Here is a 17,147-nt window from a genome sequence, read left to right as displayed (position 1 = left end):
AAAATGGACGTGTTTAAATGAATCAGTTGGTGACCAGGTTTTATAACATTATTGTATTTTTGCTTCTATGTTCAGTTAGTGTACCATAAAAATACAGACTTTAATTTTTTTAAGTTTTCATAGAAATTGGAAGTGCAACTAAAAAAGGAATTAAAATAAAATACACAGTCCATATTTAACTGCTGGGAAGTTTATCTCAAGAAAACAAACAAAAATCAGAATTTTCTAAAATGCAGAAGGTGGATGAACAGTTCCATCAGTTCTGAGTGAACTGGCAGCCCCTGTGTTCTGACTTGGGTGACTTGAGCAGGTGCTTTGCCCATGGCGGAGAGGCAAAGTTTGTCCTTGTTGCCATGGAATTAAATTGTTGTTGTCTGTGATGTGTTACATTTTTTAAGTAATGGTATTCAGGATTAAAGATTTCCACTTTAGAATGGTTCAGGAGGTAGCCCAGATACTGATGCTCATTTTCCCTCTGCTTGGTTTTTCTTAGAGCCAGGTATTAAGCTGCAGCAAGCCCTGCAGATGCCACATGAGTGCACAGTGCCCACACGCTGTTCCAGAGCAGTTCAGCTCTCAGGAGGCACAGCTGAGGGGTGCATCAGGGGAGGGCAAGGCTGAACCTCAACAGGGCAACTATCAAAGAATGTTGGAAAAGGTTAGATATCAGTCATCATACATGAGTATATAGGTCCATGCAAAAAGCTTAGGCAGGAAAAAAGTTCTCTCATAAACAATAATACTGATTAAATATATTTTATCAAGTAAATACCAAATATAATCTGTTAATAATACATTAATTAAGATATCGTGTTCAGCTAGTGATTTAATATCATAGGCATCTTTTTCTAGACGTGCTAAGTATGTTTATCTTAAGATTAATAATAGGTCTAATAATTAATCTCTTCAACTTCGATCTATTATTGGAGTAGATATGTGATTATTCAGATATTACCATAGATGCTGACGTGTTGCATAATAAAAAGTAAAACTAGCCTGAACAGCACTATCGAAAAGTCTTAAGTTAGAGGGGTTTGCAGGGCTTTAGGAAAATTGTACCCAATTGCAATTCATCACAAGCTCAGACCTAAAATCAGCTAAGATGTTGATTCTGTCAAGGAGAGGTTGTAAATGTTACCAGTTTGAAGATACTACAATCAGAACATGAATTGATTGGATAAGTGTTTGAGCCTCAGGGAAAGAAAATGGGGTTTTAAATATGTTCATCAGTAGATTGTTGGGCATAGAGATGAGCTAAGGACAGGAAAGGACTGCTGGGATAAAATGTGATTCTGCAAGTGTTTATGTGCCACTGTAACTTAAAGTGAAGGGGTGCTTTCACAGAGTACAGAAATGTTTCCAGAATGAGCCTCCAAGCCTACCTGAGAATTTAAAGTACATACTAGAATGCATGAAAGAAGAAATCCATGGGAAAAGATGAAATAGATGGTCCCTTTAGCACTTCTGCAGGTGAGGAGATTGCTTCTGGAGGAAATAAAGAGATCAGAATAAAGAAGAAATCTGAGAAACTAGAGGAGACATACAGAGACTGGCATGTTACAGAGACGTGTGGCATTGGTTGTGAAACTGTGAAGGAAAAATATGTTTTCATTACCTTTCTAGTAATATTGTATAAAGAATCTCAATACAGGGGAGAGAGGTAGTGGAATTATGGATATAGGAGGCAGTGGAATTATGTGTGATATTTTAAACTGAAATCCAAACAAGAAAATAAAAAATACCCTTTCATCTTTGCTCTGTTTAAAACAGGTAATAGTAGAATGTCACACTATTTAATTGGTTTGGGTGTTTTTTGTGTTCCAATTACAGTATAAAACAGTCTTGTTTTATTTAAATAGAAATGAGGTCAAAATACTCCGTTAAGGTTCAGGAATTGTTTGCAGTATTTAACCTGGTTACCAAAAATACGTGCTGGAAAGGTGGAATTTTGATTTTTTAAAACAAATGAAATTTGTTCTTAAGTCACTATTCATGTGAAAACATAGGTAAAGCACAAGTGTTCCTAGAAATATGCCTTTACTAGATTATTAAGCAAAAACCCCTAGTTGTACATGCTTTTACACCAGTTGTCTCATAGTGTTAATCTATAGCAAAACAAATGATATTTTTTTCTTATTTGCTGTCAGTTTGCAGCATGTACCCATCTGTGTTAACTCTGTTAGGCAAATCTCAGCTGGATTTAGATCTAAAAGAGGGTCCTCCAAAGCTGTTGCATTCTGAGGAGAAATAGGTATCAGACTTTAAAGAAAAGCAAAGGAAATGGAGGAACTTGAGAGATGTGGCTTGAATATTATTCTAGAATACAGCTCCATAAAAATATTATTTTCAGGCTTATGTTTCCCATTTTTAGATTATAGTCTTGCTTGCACCCTCTGTAATAATTTAGAAGTTTTACATGAGGAAATTCTACTGAAGAACAGCTATTCAGCATTAACTCTTATGTTGGGAGCCCTTTACAACTTTAAATGTCTATCCATGAAAGTGAGCTTACTTAATTACAGGAAATAAAGGTCTTAGTCAGTGAAGGAGGAGACCATGAAAGGGCATAATATCAAAAAATTGTTTCAAGGTTTGAGGGATTTTTTTTTTTTTTTTTTTTTTTTTTTTTGCTTTAATTTACCTGTGAAGTCTCTATGGACACAATCCCCTATTCTACTGCAGAACGCAAAATAAATTTAATAGTTTCAGTCTAACAGCCTAATGCCTACTGTAACCTGAAATAAATACACATGATAGCATTAGACCTATCAGCTTTGAACCCCAAAACCTGTAGGGCAGCCTTAAACCCTAGGGACAGAAAAGGTAAAGAAGTGCTTTAGCATAAGCAAGTCAAAGTGAGGTAACAGTTTGAGACAAAGTAATCTGTAGCTATCATTGCATAGGCTGTTAAAGCCTGAAACATTTCTCTTAGTAGTAGCATAGGTCGGGTTGGGTTGGGAGGAGCCTTAAAACCATCTAGGTCCAATCCCCCACCATGGGCAGGCACACCTTCCCCTACACCAGGCTGCTCAGGGCCCCATCCAGTCTGGATTAATCTGTGTGTGTGTGATGCTTAGCTGTTCTGAGCAATAGCAGTGTCTTGCACAGGATGAACCAGTGGGGATATCCCCAGAACTGCTCACTGGGGCTGCACAGGTGCCTGAAGCAGCTCCTGAGTTGCTTCATCGTGCAGCACAGCACTCAGTTAAACCAGCACTGGCTTTGTTCTACCTCAAGGACAGAGGGGAGCAGCTTTGTGATTACATAGCACTGCACACAGTGGATAAACTAATTTTAACTGGTGTCCCAGTACTACAAATCCACCCTGCCCCTTGTCAGCCAGAGCACCTGTGAACTATCCATGACAAAACTGTGGGTTTGCCTTAGACAACTTTGTGTTAGGAGCCTAAGCTAAGAGCATTTCCTTTCTTACTAAGCAAAATAGTTTGAGTTGGCTGCAATAAAACAGGGACACTCTAGTCAGAGCATAGTCAGTACCTCACCAATAGCGGGTGGGCACAGGAAACACAGAGCAGCCCTGTGGTTTTCAAAAGTAATTTGCAAGACAAATGATTTTCAAGCATAACTTTTATCTCCAGATCTTGAGAACTGAACTGTACTTAAAGAGCTTTTGTTGCACAGCCAGAGGAGATGGAGTGAAACAGTTTGAGTTTCTTTTTCCAGGCTTTTTTTTTTTGTCCTTGTATAGAAGACACTGCCTGTCCACAACTATAATTCATATGGGTTTAAAGTAAGATGTGAAGATTTTAAAATCTACTTTTTGTAATTTGCTAAGAGAAACACTTCTTGATGCTGGAGATTTGATATTGTATTGGAAAACATTGTTGCCCAGTGGAGCAGCTGGAGAACTTGTCTTTCTGTGCCAACACTGAATTCTTTAGGCAATTTCTCTGTGAACATTGCAGTATTTGTATGGCAGGAGGCCACAGATAATTGAAAAATGTTTCTGTAGCAGATTTGATTCAATAAAAATAAGGTATAATAGAGATCATGTTTGACTACTTCATAGGTAGGTATGACTAATAGATTTATTCATCCCTTCATCATGGAAAGAATTCATTCTTAGTGGCTCCAGTTTTTCAGAACATTGGAGGTGTGACAAGGTAAGGATTTTTTTCCTTATGACTCTTGAGAATTAAGGTGTAAGTGTCCTGATATTGATTCAGACTTTAAAAACCTTCACATCCATGATTTAACTATCTTTATCTTTTATTTTCTGTTCAACAGGTACAAACCAAAGATAGCAACTGATAAATCACATATAATTCAGCAGTTTGGTGCTGTTGTACTTGACTTTGGTGACTTTTTATCTAAAGGCATTAATTTATTTATACTGTCCTTGAAATTCTGCTTCCTGCAGCCCATTTCCTCATCTTACTTGTTCTGGGTGCATCTTTCTACCAGACAGATTTTTAGTGTCTCAAAGATGTATTTCTTTCCTCTCAATATGCCATTCAGATAAGAAATCAGCAGAATTTAGTCATTGTTCTCTTTGTTATACTTTCAATGATTACACTCATGGAGGAACCAAAGCTGCAATTTTTTGTCATACTTTATTATAACAGATAAATAAATTACTTTCTGTGGTGCCAAGTCCCCAAGTCCTCAAGTCCTCTGGTATAGCTGTACCTAGTTTTCATATATATCTTTGGGCTGAGTCAACAGCAAAATTCCCTGCTGCAGTCAGGTAAGGTCTTAATTGGACAAGACCTAATAGTGCACAGCTGATATGATCAGCTGATGGGGATGGGCATCATCAAGTAAGATAGTACATGCTTACTTAATTATCCTGATTTGTGAAAACAATTAGTAGTCTCTGTTGAATGTTTTAACAGTGATTTAGTCAGTTCCTGTTTTGCCAAAATTGCTTGCTGAGAACAGTATCTGATAGTGCAGTGTCATGTCTTTTGTTTCTCTCCCAAATAATTCTGAATGATTACAGTAGAGAGGGTGTTTACAAAAATCAGCATGTAATTTAAATTTCATATTCAAAATCTGCTATTAGCCTTGCTCTTTCTTATGCTACCAGCTTTGCGAGATATATTGGTTAAAATTTACCAGGAGAAAAGTTGAAACAAATTTGTTGCTTGTACATCATCATCATCATTGTCTTTCAGTTGCTGAAAACATTTGGGTAACTAGAAATTGTACACACTACAGAGCAACAGAGAATATGGCTTTTGGGTAATAGTGGTCAAAGCTATGATGCTCTAGAATTTATATGGATTGGATTCATAAGACAGTTTTCAGAACTTAATACAAATTCATAGATGATGCTAACAACACTATTAATGATGCTGTAACTCTGAAATTCAGAACAAGGTCACTGTGAGCCTTTAATAAGACCATCTCCTTAATGCAAGCCTAATTATTTCTCTATGGAACAGTCTGTGATAATAATCATCATGCTTTTCTATGGAAAAGAAAGGGAGTATGCAGGTGTTGAATTAATATTTAGTAGCCAGAAATGCCACAGAAACAAAATCAGATACTTTAGATATGTTTTGTATTGATTTCCTGCCTACTAGATAACAGCAAGCATTTTTACATGCTATTTTATGTCATTCATTATTTAAATGACTTGATGTTATTGTTGTTGGCATAACTATACAAATAGAAACTCAAGGGCAAGTGCTTGATTTTTTTTCTTGATATTAACAAATAGAGATTTAACAAAATGAGAAGACTTATGCAACCAGTAGATGATACTTTCTCAAACAATTTTTCTTGTGATAAAATTGCTGAGATTTGATACTCCTTCTGCAATGTATGATTCAAAGTTGCTTTCTGTTAAAATCAAACATTGGAATCGTTTGTGATACCTGGTAAAATTGAAAGTTCCATTGTATTTTAAATTTCTGTAGTTCTGTCTGACCACATGTGACTAGGAACCGTTGCTAAAAATCTCTGCCTTTCATCAAGTCCATGTGCCAAGTCATTATTACATGGACACATCTTTACTAAGGGGAAAGAGTCCAAAAATACAAATAAGACCTAAGTGAGTTAGAAAGTGGATGGTGAGTTTGGGGTTTTTTTCAGGAACCTCTTCATAAGTCCTCTGATAAATCTGTGTCATAGCAAGTTTCTTTTTTTTACATCTTAACCAGTAATTCCAGTGTGTTGACTGAAAATAATAGTTATACTAGTTACGCTGCAACTTTAGTTTGCATATTCTTCATAAAAAATTCAAATGAACTTAAGGATAGGAATTAATTAGCCAAATACATAATATCATGGGCCCACTATTCTTACCTGATTAAAACTGTAATTTATGGAGTTAATATTAAGATAGAGGAGCAAAGTTTTGTGTTTCTAAAGATCTATAACATGTTGCTACTACATGGTAACTTAAAGCAAGACTCCAGAAATGTTTTTTTTTTTTAACTTTTTACTTCAAAGAAGTCTTATTTCAAGTGAGCTGAAGTTGTGACTTCTTATGTGTGGACTTGTATTTTCAACTGTATTACACTGTTTGCATTACACTAAAACACTGTGGACTACAATAGAAAAATAAATTCTTTTGACACACTCAGGAAGTTTTATCTGTGCTCATGAGGTTTCTCAAAAAGCAAAACATTTATGTAAATGTATTAAGTAGTGACAGCTTTAAACAACAGTTCTGACATTATGCAGTGAAATATCTCAGTGGAGAAGTAAGACACATACACAGTTCTGTTAACTATCAACTTCATTTTCAAAACTAGTAAGTTGTGCCAGGAAGCATATTAATTAGACAAGCTTCTAGCAATGCCACAAAAGTATATTTTTAACTATATTGGGATTTTACACTTCAAATAAATGCATTTCTACTATATCTTTTGGATTTCTATACATGAGATATAATAATTTTATGCCATGTGTGTCAATGTACAGGGTCCTAACTTGCCAGACACTGAATCCATCATCTGAAATGCACATATGCCTCCTTATTTACTTCCTAATTTCTCTGCTGCATGCATTTACCAGATGACTCTGCAAGTCATGGGGCTGTGCATCCTAGGGGTTATTCAAAGGCAATAATATGCTGCAAAACAATGCTGAGGGACTATTTTCCCCTTCAAAATCTACTCATACCTGGATTTCCTGATATTAGTGATAGGAGTTAAGTTTACTCCTTTTATTCTCACAATTTGATACAGTTAAGGTATAGTGATAGTTACTGGATGTTAGGTGGGGGACAGATTCATTTCTTGTTTACACATCACTAAGACTATAAAATTACCTGTCACTACTATGAAAATTTGTTGAAAGGAACAGTGTTGAGCTGATATTTCTTAGGCATATTTGCAAGACGAAGAAATTATAAAATCTAAACAATTGCCTACCTTTGCTTAATTAATGATACACAGAAGAAAGAACTATGCATTCAAGAGCTAGTTTGTAATGTTACTATTGTAATATAAATTGAAATAAGTTAATGTACAGGACCATGTTACAAAAATATATTGCCTCTTCCATTGCCTCCTGGTACTTTTGTTGTAAATATGAACCTTCAGAAGGAGGTATGTAAAGTCACTTACCTGAGTCTGGCTTTGTTTTAATGTGGTCTCAATGACCTGGAAGGCAGGGCCTTTGGCTGCAGACTGCTCTATTCTAGCCAAAGAACAGCTTTGCAAGCCCTCTTGGGAATTCCACCACGTTTCAAGTGCAGTAGTCCTCTCATGCCTCAAATTTTTGGCAACAGGCATAATCAGCCTATCTGAGGAATAGAGTTGTCCTTGGAACGAGCTGATTGCTGTGTGTATGTCCAGCAGTCCTGACCTACACCAATGCATGTCCTGGTTGCATGCCCACTTCTGTATCGTCCATCTTCTTGTGGCTGCTTGGGAAGGGGGCAGCTGTAAGTAGTCAGCAATCTCCCAGAGCTGGTTGTCAGCTTTATCAGCTTCCAGATGACAACATTTTTGAGAAAGACAGCAGTGGAGAGTGAGTCACAGGCTTAATGAAGCAGCCTGCTTGGTCACCATCCTCTTTGAGATACTTGAAATTAAAAGGGTCATTTGTCAAATGAGTTAAACTCCAAGGAGATCCTTGACAGTTATTGCCCATAATGATGCTGCTCTTGTCACCATTACTATTGTGGGTCCAGTGGAGATCAGATACAGCAGAGGAGTGAGGAAGAGGGAAATTCATTCTTGTGAAGATGCACAGATGACCAGGAATTTGCACTTCTGCAAGTGGAAACCTGAGGATATGCCCCACGCAAGACTTGTGAGATCTCCATCAGCAACCCTCACTAAGACAATACTCCAGCCAGCATGAGCACAACAGTGTAATGTTTTACTTCCCTCATGAGCTATAACAACTCTCTCTCTCTCTCTCACACACACACACACACACACTCCTCCTTTGGCTTTTCTTCATCCCCACGTGGGCCTGCAGGCTCAGCAGCTGGTCGCTATGGCCCCGCATGCTCAGGAGCCCTCCCTGGTGAGCAGGGCTGTCCCGCAGGGGGGAAGGCTCTGCTGACACCCCTGGGCAGCTGCTGTGTGAGTTTGCTCCCAAAGCAGCAGCAGTACGGTCACGTTGGTGTGTCAAGCACCTCCCCTAGATAGTTCCTCTGAGGTGACTTCTTCATAATTATGTCTCCATAATTATTTCCTTCTCCAGTGTGATGTAGGGAGGTACACACTGCCCCAGATGCCATGGGAGGAGTTCTGTGTTACCTGCTACTGCTGTGTGCCTGGCACTTGGGAAAAGCCTGGAATGACAGGGAGAGGGAGGGCAGGAAAAGGACCTAAAGGTGTGTTCCTTCAACACCTCCTGCTTGACAGTCGAGCCCTGCTTTTACCATGGTCAAGTGTCACAGGGGACCAAGTTAGAGGGTGAATCAAACTCTATATTTAGGAAGAACAACTGGAAGCTATGACAGGAATTCCCTTTTACACTTCGCTTCTCTGCTGAGTCCCACTCCAGCCTGGAGCAGCACTCAGTGCCGTCCAGGCTGAAAGCATCGGAGCTATTTCAGACACATTAAAAGGGTCACAGTCAATACCTCAGCTGGTAGAAGAAGGTACCTCTTTCATCATCAAAAGGAGGTGTGCATACTCACTTGACGGTTTGGAACTTTTTTTATATAAGTAAATAAGTTAGCTAACCTTGAAGGGGTCAACTAAAATCGTGAAAGACCCTCAAGAGAACTCTTTACGAATTGCTGTGAGTTTACTGCAGTAGTTGTGGGTTTCTACCTATATTAATGTCTCATGCAGTGTATCAGAGTATTCAGAGCAGAACGCTATTGCTTCATAGTCCGTGAGGATCTAAACATTAAAATAAAAAGTCACTTAAATACCTCATGACTCATAAGTGTCTATGAGCCTGAATATTGTAATACATAGACAGGTTATTGTTTTCTGTTTGTTTATTATAGTTAATGAAATATTACATTATGGTTTTGATGTAAGTAAGGTTTCTTTCACTAAGCTTAACAGGCAACTGTAGAAAAGATTATTGTGTATGTATTATGGAAAATGTGACCACATCTGCCTAGAGCTTGTAGTAAGTTTTCATGTAACAGGCTGAAAGCTGCCGAGTAGGGGTTTCTCTTCTTTCATTGTACTGGTTGGGTCTCACAATCATTCAGCTCCTGTCGAAGTCTTTTAATAAGATAATGCACTGCAGTTCTGTCTCCAAAATGCCTGTTGTGCTTGATGCTGTGCATGCAGTGGGGGGAGAGGACAGCTTCCAGCTGGGGCAGGGGGAGGGCTCTTGCTGTTCTCTGTGTGCTACTGTGCATCTCTTGTGTGCATTACAAAAGATGGCATTATGATATCTCATCGTATTTAAAGCAAATTTAATAAATCAGCTTATTATCTTGCTGCATCCCTGTCAGTAATTATTTCAGCAGAGAAACAGAAGATGATAGGTTCCTTTGTTTTACAAAGTTTCGCTTCAAAACACTCATTTATTTCACTGCAGCTGTCCTATATTTCACAAGTAGTCCTGCCTGTGAGTACTTTCACTGCAAAGCAAGGGAATTTGCAAGGGAAGGCTGCCCTAGACCAGCTCCAAACTGAATTAGCATTGCCACTGCTTTCTAAGTTTGGCTCAGCATGCAGCCCATAAAAGGTAAAAGGTAAGGTGTGTGGGGAGGCCAAAAAGGCACCGGGGAATAGAGGCAGCGTGTCTGCTTTTCTCTGCCTGCCCGAGATGTGAAATCCTGCTGTGGAAATGAGGGTGAAGTGGGATTTTTTCAAGTTTGCAGAGCTGATTGGAATACCAGAAATAACTTAATACAATCAGTGCAGCACTCTTGACTCTCTCTCTGAGATATAAGGTGAAAGAAAAAAGGAATTTCTAGAAATTAACTAATCACTTCTGTAATGGATACTTCTGTAAGCTAAGGTTTATTTTCCTATGATTGATGGTCAGTATTGCTCTGTAAGGAAATTCAGGGAAGGGAGGGAAGGGGAAAGAGCCAGAGATCTATTTTTACTCAGTGGTGTGCTGTTGTCCTGATTTCTCTGGCGGTAATGAGGACAGCACAGTCTGGTAGGAAAATCACCTCCTCCAAAAGCAGTCCTACACAATTGTATCATGCATCCCTCTTTAGGAACCGGTGTCTGATTGCAGTAATTTCCAACACTGGCTGCTTGTGAACCCAGAGCACCTCGCTGAGGAGCACTAATGCTGTGCTTGTTGCAAAGCTGAGGTTCAGGGTAAATCCTTCCCATTTATCTCTAAGTGGCCCAAGAGGTGTGTATGGGTGTTTTTGCAATGCACAGGCATGCAAGATGAAGTACATCTTAGCAAGAATTTCTTTGTGACAGTGTTTGGGAAGTAGATCCACTATGTTTCAAAATATTTAATGCTATTTAAACATTTTAAAATGTGCTTTTGTTTCTATTTTTCATTCTGATTAGAAAGATGAGAAGTTGATTAAAAATTAATTAAACATTCTATATTATGACTCCTATCTTCCCAGTCAGTTGGGAGATTGTTGTGTGTTTATTTTAGAATACAGTCACTGATTAATGGAACAGTTATTTATATGCCTAGTAAAGGTTTTAAAAAATAAAGGAGACAGAGTGTAGTAAATCCTTTTGTGTTTTTGAAATCTGAATTTTGTCTTGAATGTCATTTGCTGAGATTGCATCCCCTGAAGTGAATTATGAAGTTTTTTAAACTCCCTCTCATTTTAAGATTGTATATATAACATCACAATATAAAGTTCATTAAAGGAATGCTGGTTTTATTTTGCACAGTGGGATTCTTTCTGATTTATGAATTTAGTGGAAGCAATTTAAACCCAAACAATTTATGAACATGATTGTCCTCTGAATGCTGTGTTGGTTTAGACACCACTTTTTGCAGCTCGGAGTGTGACTAGAGGGAGACCTCTAATGGCAGGTCATTTGTATTTTTGATTCTGTTCAGCATCATACACAGATTTAAAACTGATGTGAGAATATGCAGGAGGAAGTCTTCTAGTCAGTCCCAGCAATACAAATTCAGGCTGATATTGCTGACATTCCAAGTGGAAGCCAACCTACAACTCATTTGTATGTTTTTTGGGGGACTGCCTCATGTGGCAGTTATACTCTTTGAGGTACCCAAGTCTTCACACACTGTTAATTTCTTGGTGTATTTCTACTGTTGTCTCCTTTGTAATTTATTTCTGTTGTCATTACTTCCCTTCCTATCTAAGATTAAATACAGTATCAAAAATGTGCTGTAGTTCATTGGTGATCAGTGACTCTCCTGGTGAATTAATTTCTCAGCTTTTAGAATTACTGCCTTACTTTATATTATGATAGTTAAATAACAAGGCTTTGATGAAAGTCTACTCCAGTAAAAATCTAACTTCTCCCTATTCAGTGAGAGAATAAAAGGCTGAGATGGCATTTCAAATAATCAGCTAATAAAAATTTATTTTACTTTGATATGTTCCTCTTTGCTATTTTATACTAATACTGTATCAGTCCATATCTCTCCACTTGCATAAAGTTATATGGAAAATTATGTAATTTTGGATCTCATTGCTAAAGAAAATTGATGAATCTGTATGATTCAAAACTTTGAAGGGAGGCTACTTTGTGCTCTAGCAACTGTCAAGGAGAACTTTTCTGCTTGACCATCTTGATCACTTTCAGTCCACAGGCATTAAAGATTTGCAAGGATTGAGAAAGAAAATGGTTATGTCTGCATTTATCAATATTTTCTAACAAGTTACATTTTATTTGAGAGAAGGCTTAATCTGAAAGTTCTTATAATACCCACATACATACTGTGACTGGGCTAATCATATACTGCTTGTCCTCAAATCTTCCTTTAATTCTTACTCATTTTACAGTTCTGTTAAGGTTTGAGAGATTCCTTATCTCTACTCATTATTATTTTTAATGTGAAAGAGATAGCTTCATTTGTGGCTATGAAAGATTAATTGGTGAAGCTCAAGTGTTCTGTCTCCTCCTGATATCAGAAGGAATAACTAAACAGCTTGGAAACTGAGATGGAAACAGGAGCTGGGCAGATGAAATGGATGCCTGTCAAGAGGCAGCATGGGTTAAGTTCTAGCTTATCTTCCATAGCTATCAGAATGTCAGAGCCTGTAACACTTTCCAATTTTGCTTGCAGGGATAAGCTTCTGTTGTAAAAATGTCACAACAACCAGCATCACATGTCAAAGCCATTCAGGTAAGAGACAGCATTTATGTTTTTAATATAATAAAATAATAAATCTCATCCTCCATTGCTTTGCAGACTGCATTTTTACTCAGACAAAGCACCATGGTAGTGCTAGCTGGGGTTATTCTGTTAAAGTGAAAAGCTTAGTAGATATGAAAGCACTGAAAAAGTGTGACCTGGAGATCATCTTCTGATCTGAGCTGACAAAAAAAAAAACTGGATCAGATAAGTTCATTAATCACTTGTTTGCATGGTCTTTGCAGTGTTAGGTTATGTCTACTGGAGGATCATCCAAGCAAAATATGGTAATGCATCTGCATAACTGTTAAGTAAAAGTAATTCCTGCAACTATTAGATTTTCCACAAAGCCAATATAATGTTGGGAGAATTAGAAGCTAAAAAGATAGCATGGGTGTTGTGAAGATTTTCATGTCTGCATTCTTAAGGAGAAAAACCTTCAAGTCCAAATAACTGTTTAAGAAGCATTTATTTAGAAGCCAAAGGAAAATGAGAGAAACGTTGATATTTAATTTGAAAGATTCTTGTCTGCCACATACCTCTTCAATGATATATTGAAGGATGATGGAGTTGATTGTTGCATACTTGTAGCTTATAAGGATAGAATGGATTGTTGCATAATTGTAAAAGAAACAGCTGGAGAATTATCCCAACATCATCATGAAGTAAGGTCATGAAGTACATGTTTAGTTTATGTTATCAATAGTTCTTATCAAAAGGCCAAATATCTTCTGAACTGAAGAATCTTACAGAATTCTCATGTATTTTGTAAAATACACTTCCAATGAAATTTTACTACAAGTTCAAGTTGCCTTACCTAAGAAACACAAAATGGAATTTCTGAAGTCTTTTTTGTTCTGTTTTCTTGAGATAATACTAATGCAATGGATTGGAATATCGGGATTAATTAGCCAGGGGCTAGGCAGCATACTGAAAATGTAAGGCACTGTGAAAATGCAGATTCTTTTTATCATCATCATCATCATCATCATCATCATCATCATCATCATCAATTCTGCCGAAATAGGCATGCAAAATACTGTACTCTAATTCTGTTGAAATTAGGGAAAAAAAAAGCAATTTTGCCAGACTTTTGATTTCACTCAGTTCAAATTTTAATCCCTCTTTTACAGTGACTATAGAAATGTTTGTAGGATTAATGAAAAAATATGGCTCTTTAATAGCTGAAAAGTATTAATTTATATTTTTCATTTAAATTCTGTAGGTACATACATACATTTCTAAGGAATTATTTGGTTTACATTTTTTTCTTAGAGATGTAATGCTAGGCTGCATTTTATTTCTAGGATGGCTTCCAACTTCTAAATATAAACAATGCTCCTAGGTTGTTAATTTAAAAAATGCATTAAATTTAAGCACTAGGTGTAATATTTTAATAAACTTTAGTTTTTGCAAACGTAATTTGAATTGTGAGAAAAATTACAGCAAAAAATTAAAATATATCTATTAAGCATTGTGTCATAGGTGGTTCTAGCAGGGAGACTTGCACTTGAATTGATGCTTGTTATGCTTTGAGCAGTCTAAGAACTATGACTCAAAATGTCACATTACTTTTATACATTGTGATTCATATCTTATGATCCTTTGCTATTGTGTGCTGGTATAATAGGACTGATGTGCCCTGGGGAATGCACATCATGCTGCAGCAATGGGAATGTAATGGCACCTCACTAACTGAAGTGTTTCATGGTGTTCTGTGTCTGAAATGGTTTTTTCTCACTGTACTAGATATAGACAAAAATGTTCACTTCCCAATAGCTACTAAATACAGATGCGTGAGAGGCAGCAACTGGTTCCCAAGAGCAGTTTGGGGCAAAAGTATGTTAATTGCTGGAAACAATTGCTGACCTCCCCTTCACAGTGTGTTAAAGGCTGTGAAAAGCTCTGACTGGAAATTATTTTAACTTTAAACATTCTTGGCTTCGCCCAGAGGTAAGGGTGAGGAGGTTTCTAGGGTTTTTGATTGTTGTTGGTTTTTGTTGTTTTTTGGTTTCTGGATTGAATTCCATTTTGTCTATAGCTTCTGTTTGTTTCTTTCTTTCTTTCTTTCTTTTCTTTCTTTCTTTCTTTCTTTCTTTCTTTCTTTCTTTCTTTCTTTCTTTCTTTCTTTCTTTCTTTCTTTCTTTTCTTTCTTTCTTTTTCTTTCTTTCTTTCTTTCTTTCTTTCTTTCTTTCTTTCTTTCTTTCTTTCTTTCTTTCTTTCTTTCTTTCTTTCTTTCTTTCTTTCTTTCTTTCTTTCTTTCTTTCTTTCTTTCTTTCTTTCTTTCTTTCTTTCTTTCTTTCTTTTTCTCCCTTCCCTTCCCTTCCCTTCCCTTCCCTTCCCTTCCCTTCCCTTCCCTTCCCTTCCCTTCCCTTCCCTTCCCTTCCCTTCCCTTCCCTTCCCTTCCCTTCCCTTCCCTTCCCTTCCCTTCCCTTCCCTTCCCTTCCCTTCCCTTCCCTTCCCTTCCCTTCCCTTCCCTTCCCTTCCCTTCCCTTCCCTTCCCTTCCCTTTTTCCCCTTTTGCCTTTCCCCTTTCTCCTCCCCTTTCTCCTTTCCCCTTCCCCCTTTCCCCTTTCCTTCCTTTTTTAATTTTTTTGTAATTAAATACATTTCTACAGAAGTGTCTTTCCAGATTACTCAGGTATTCATCTGGACAGCCAGGAATGGCTGTGATGCTCTGAAGGACTTATCCATAACAGTCCTCAACTCATGCACAGCTGCATCATTTGTATCCTAACCTTAATACACTCTCTCTATTAATAAACAGAAAGAAGAACACACACAAAAAAATCTCAAAGTACCAATTTAATTGAGTCAAACCAGCAATATATTAGTATGCCATTTTTACAGGTGTTTTTCCTCTGGTCTGTTCAGACGGACCCTGGTTGAGCACATACCCAGTAAATATGGTAGGCCTTTCAAACAAAGAAAGAGGCAAACTCAGTTGTTTTCATAATTAGCATGGTTAAACATAACAATCACACTTAGAAAGTCTGTCTAAAGCAATTATAATTTAGGATTTCCAGAGTCTAGAAAAGAAAATTTCCTATTTAGCATTTTACTGGATGGAGATCCTCTACGGTCATATCTACATCTCAACTCACAGGTGACAAAAGTCTTGAAATGTATTTTTAAAACAAAACTGTGAAATTGTGCTGAACACAGCACAAGTCTTTGCAGAGCTATGCTGGTGTACAGAATTTGGCACACCCATTACACAGCTGCTCATCTGTGAGACAGGACCAGCACTGGATTAAGAGAGATTCACAGCTCAGGACTTTGCTAACTACGGTCAGGAATTGTTTGGAAGTGTCATATTTTCATTTCATGATGTAAATATTTTAATTTACAGTATGTGTTATTAAATCCAAACAGTTTTAACTACGTCTTTCTTAAAGGACGTTCATTTTACTAAGTTATTTTGTCATGACTGTGTACTTCCTGCCTGAACTCTAAGCAGGCAAAAAAGTACAAACTGCATTAGTGTGACACAGATTACTGGGAAACTGCTGAAACAGACCAAAGAGTTGTTTATTGAATTTAATTAGCAGCTTGGGACTTAGTGGTTCATTTTTGCTTTCTGAACCTCTTTTAGTCACTGTTGGTCTGTCAATCACAGTGGGAAATGCAAGGGCTGTAGTGTTCCGTGGGAGGCTGGCTTCTGCTTTGGCTGCCTCCAAGGGGAAGGAATGTCCAAGTTCAGGATGTGCACCACAAGGAGGGATATCTCTTACAGTTTCAACTCTTCAAACTTGTATAACCATGCTAGCTGTAATTTGCAGAGAAGTTTCCCATTCCAAAAATCGAAGCTGTCTGGAGATACCAGAGCTTGGTGGGGCAGTTACTTAAAAGAAGAAATAGCAAACCTGGGTTTCTTCCACCCATAAATGAAATGAGTTAGTTAGGAGCTGTGAGGCTGAAAATGTCCTGTCCCCTGGGAACTTAAAAAGTGCAGGCAAAAAGTTTCACAATATCTAAACTAATGCCCAGTGGAAAACCTTTATGAAACAACTAGTGGTTGTCTGTGACCCTGCAGATATTTGGCAGCCCTACTGAAATTACAGCGTCATCTTACATAAATAACATAATGAGAAACAGGTAAGTAGAATACAGGAAAAGCATTCATTTCTTGGCAGTTGGATTCGCTCCTCATTTGCTTACAGCTGTCAGAACAGTTGTTGTTACTGAAAAGCGTGAGCTGTTTTCCTGTGGTTGCCTGAGTGGGTCACGATCTGCAAGACCATAACTTGAGCAGAAGGATGGGATTATTCATCTTCATTTAGTGCAGATCAGTCAGATGGTAAAGGACAAGAACAGAGCTCGCTGTTAGAAGGTTCTCTGCTTCCGCTCCGTAACATTATCGATTCAACCCCAGGTTTCACCAGTGGGAGTCGTGGTATTTTGATGACATTTCCTAGGAGCAGCTTCTCTTCTGAGATCACGAGATAAGAATAAGGATAAATTGTGCATTTACTTGATCAT

General features: G+C 37.6%; 1 protein-coding gene across 2 annotated transcripts in view; it reads left to right on the top strand.

The window, feature by feature from the left end:
- The first annotated feature begins 9,954 nt into the window (after positions 1-9,954).
- SMPX (small muscle protein X-linked) overlaps positions 9,955-17,147 on the top strand; it is a 39,868-nt gene continuing 32,675 nt past the window's right edge. For both annotated transcript variants that reach the window (XM_077781648.1, XM_031506378.2), the window contains exons 1-2: positions 9,955-10,096; positions 12,598-12,657. In XM_077781648.1, the coding sequence (XP_077637774.1) occupies positions 12,619-12,657 (39 nt within the window). In that variant the 5' untranslated portion in view covers positions 9,955-10,096; positions 12,598-12,618. The remainder of the gene's footprint in view (positions 10,097-12,597; positions 12,658-17,147) is intronic.

Source organism: Lonchura striata, chromosome 2 (genome assembly GCF_046129695.1).
Source record: "Lonchura striata isolate bLonStr1 chromosome 2, bLonStr1.mat, whole genome shotgun sequence".
Taxonomy (NCBI): domain Eukaryota; kingdom Metazoa; phylum Chordata; class Aves; order Passeriformes; family Estrildidae; genus Lonchura; species Lonchura striata.
Note: the sequence above shows the minus strand (reverse complement) of the source record. Positions and strands in the feature narration are given on the sequence as shown.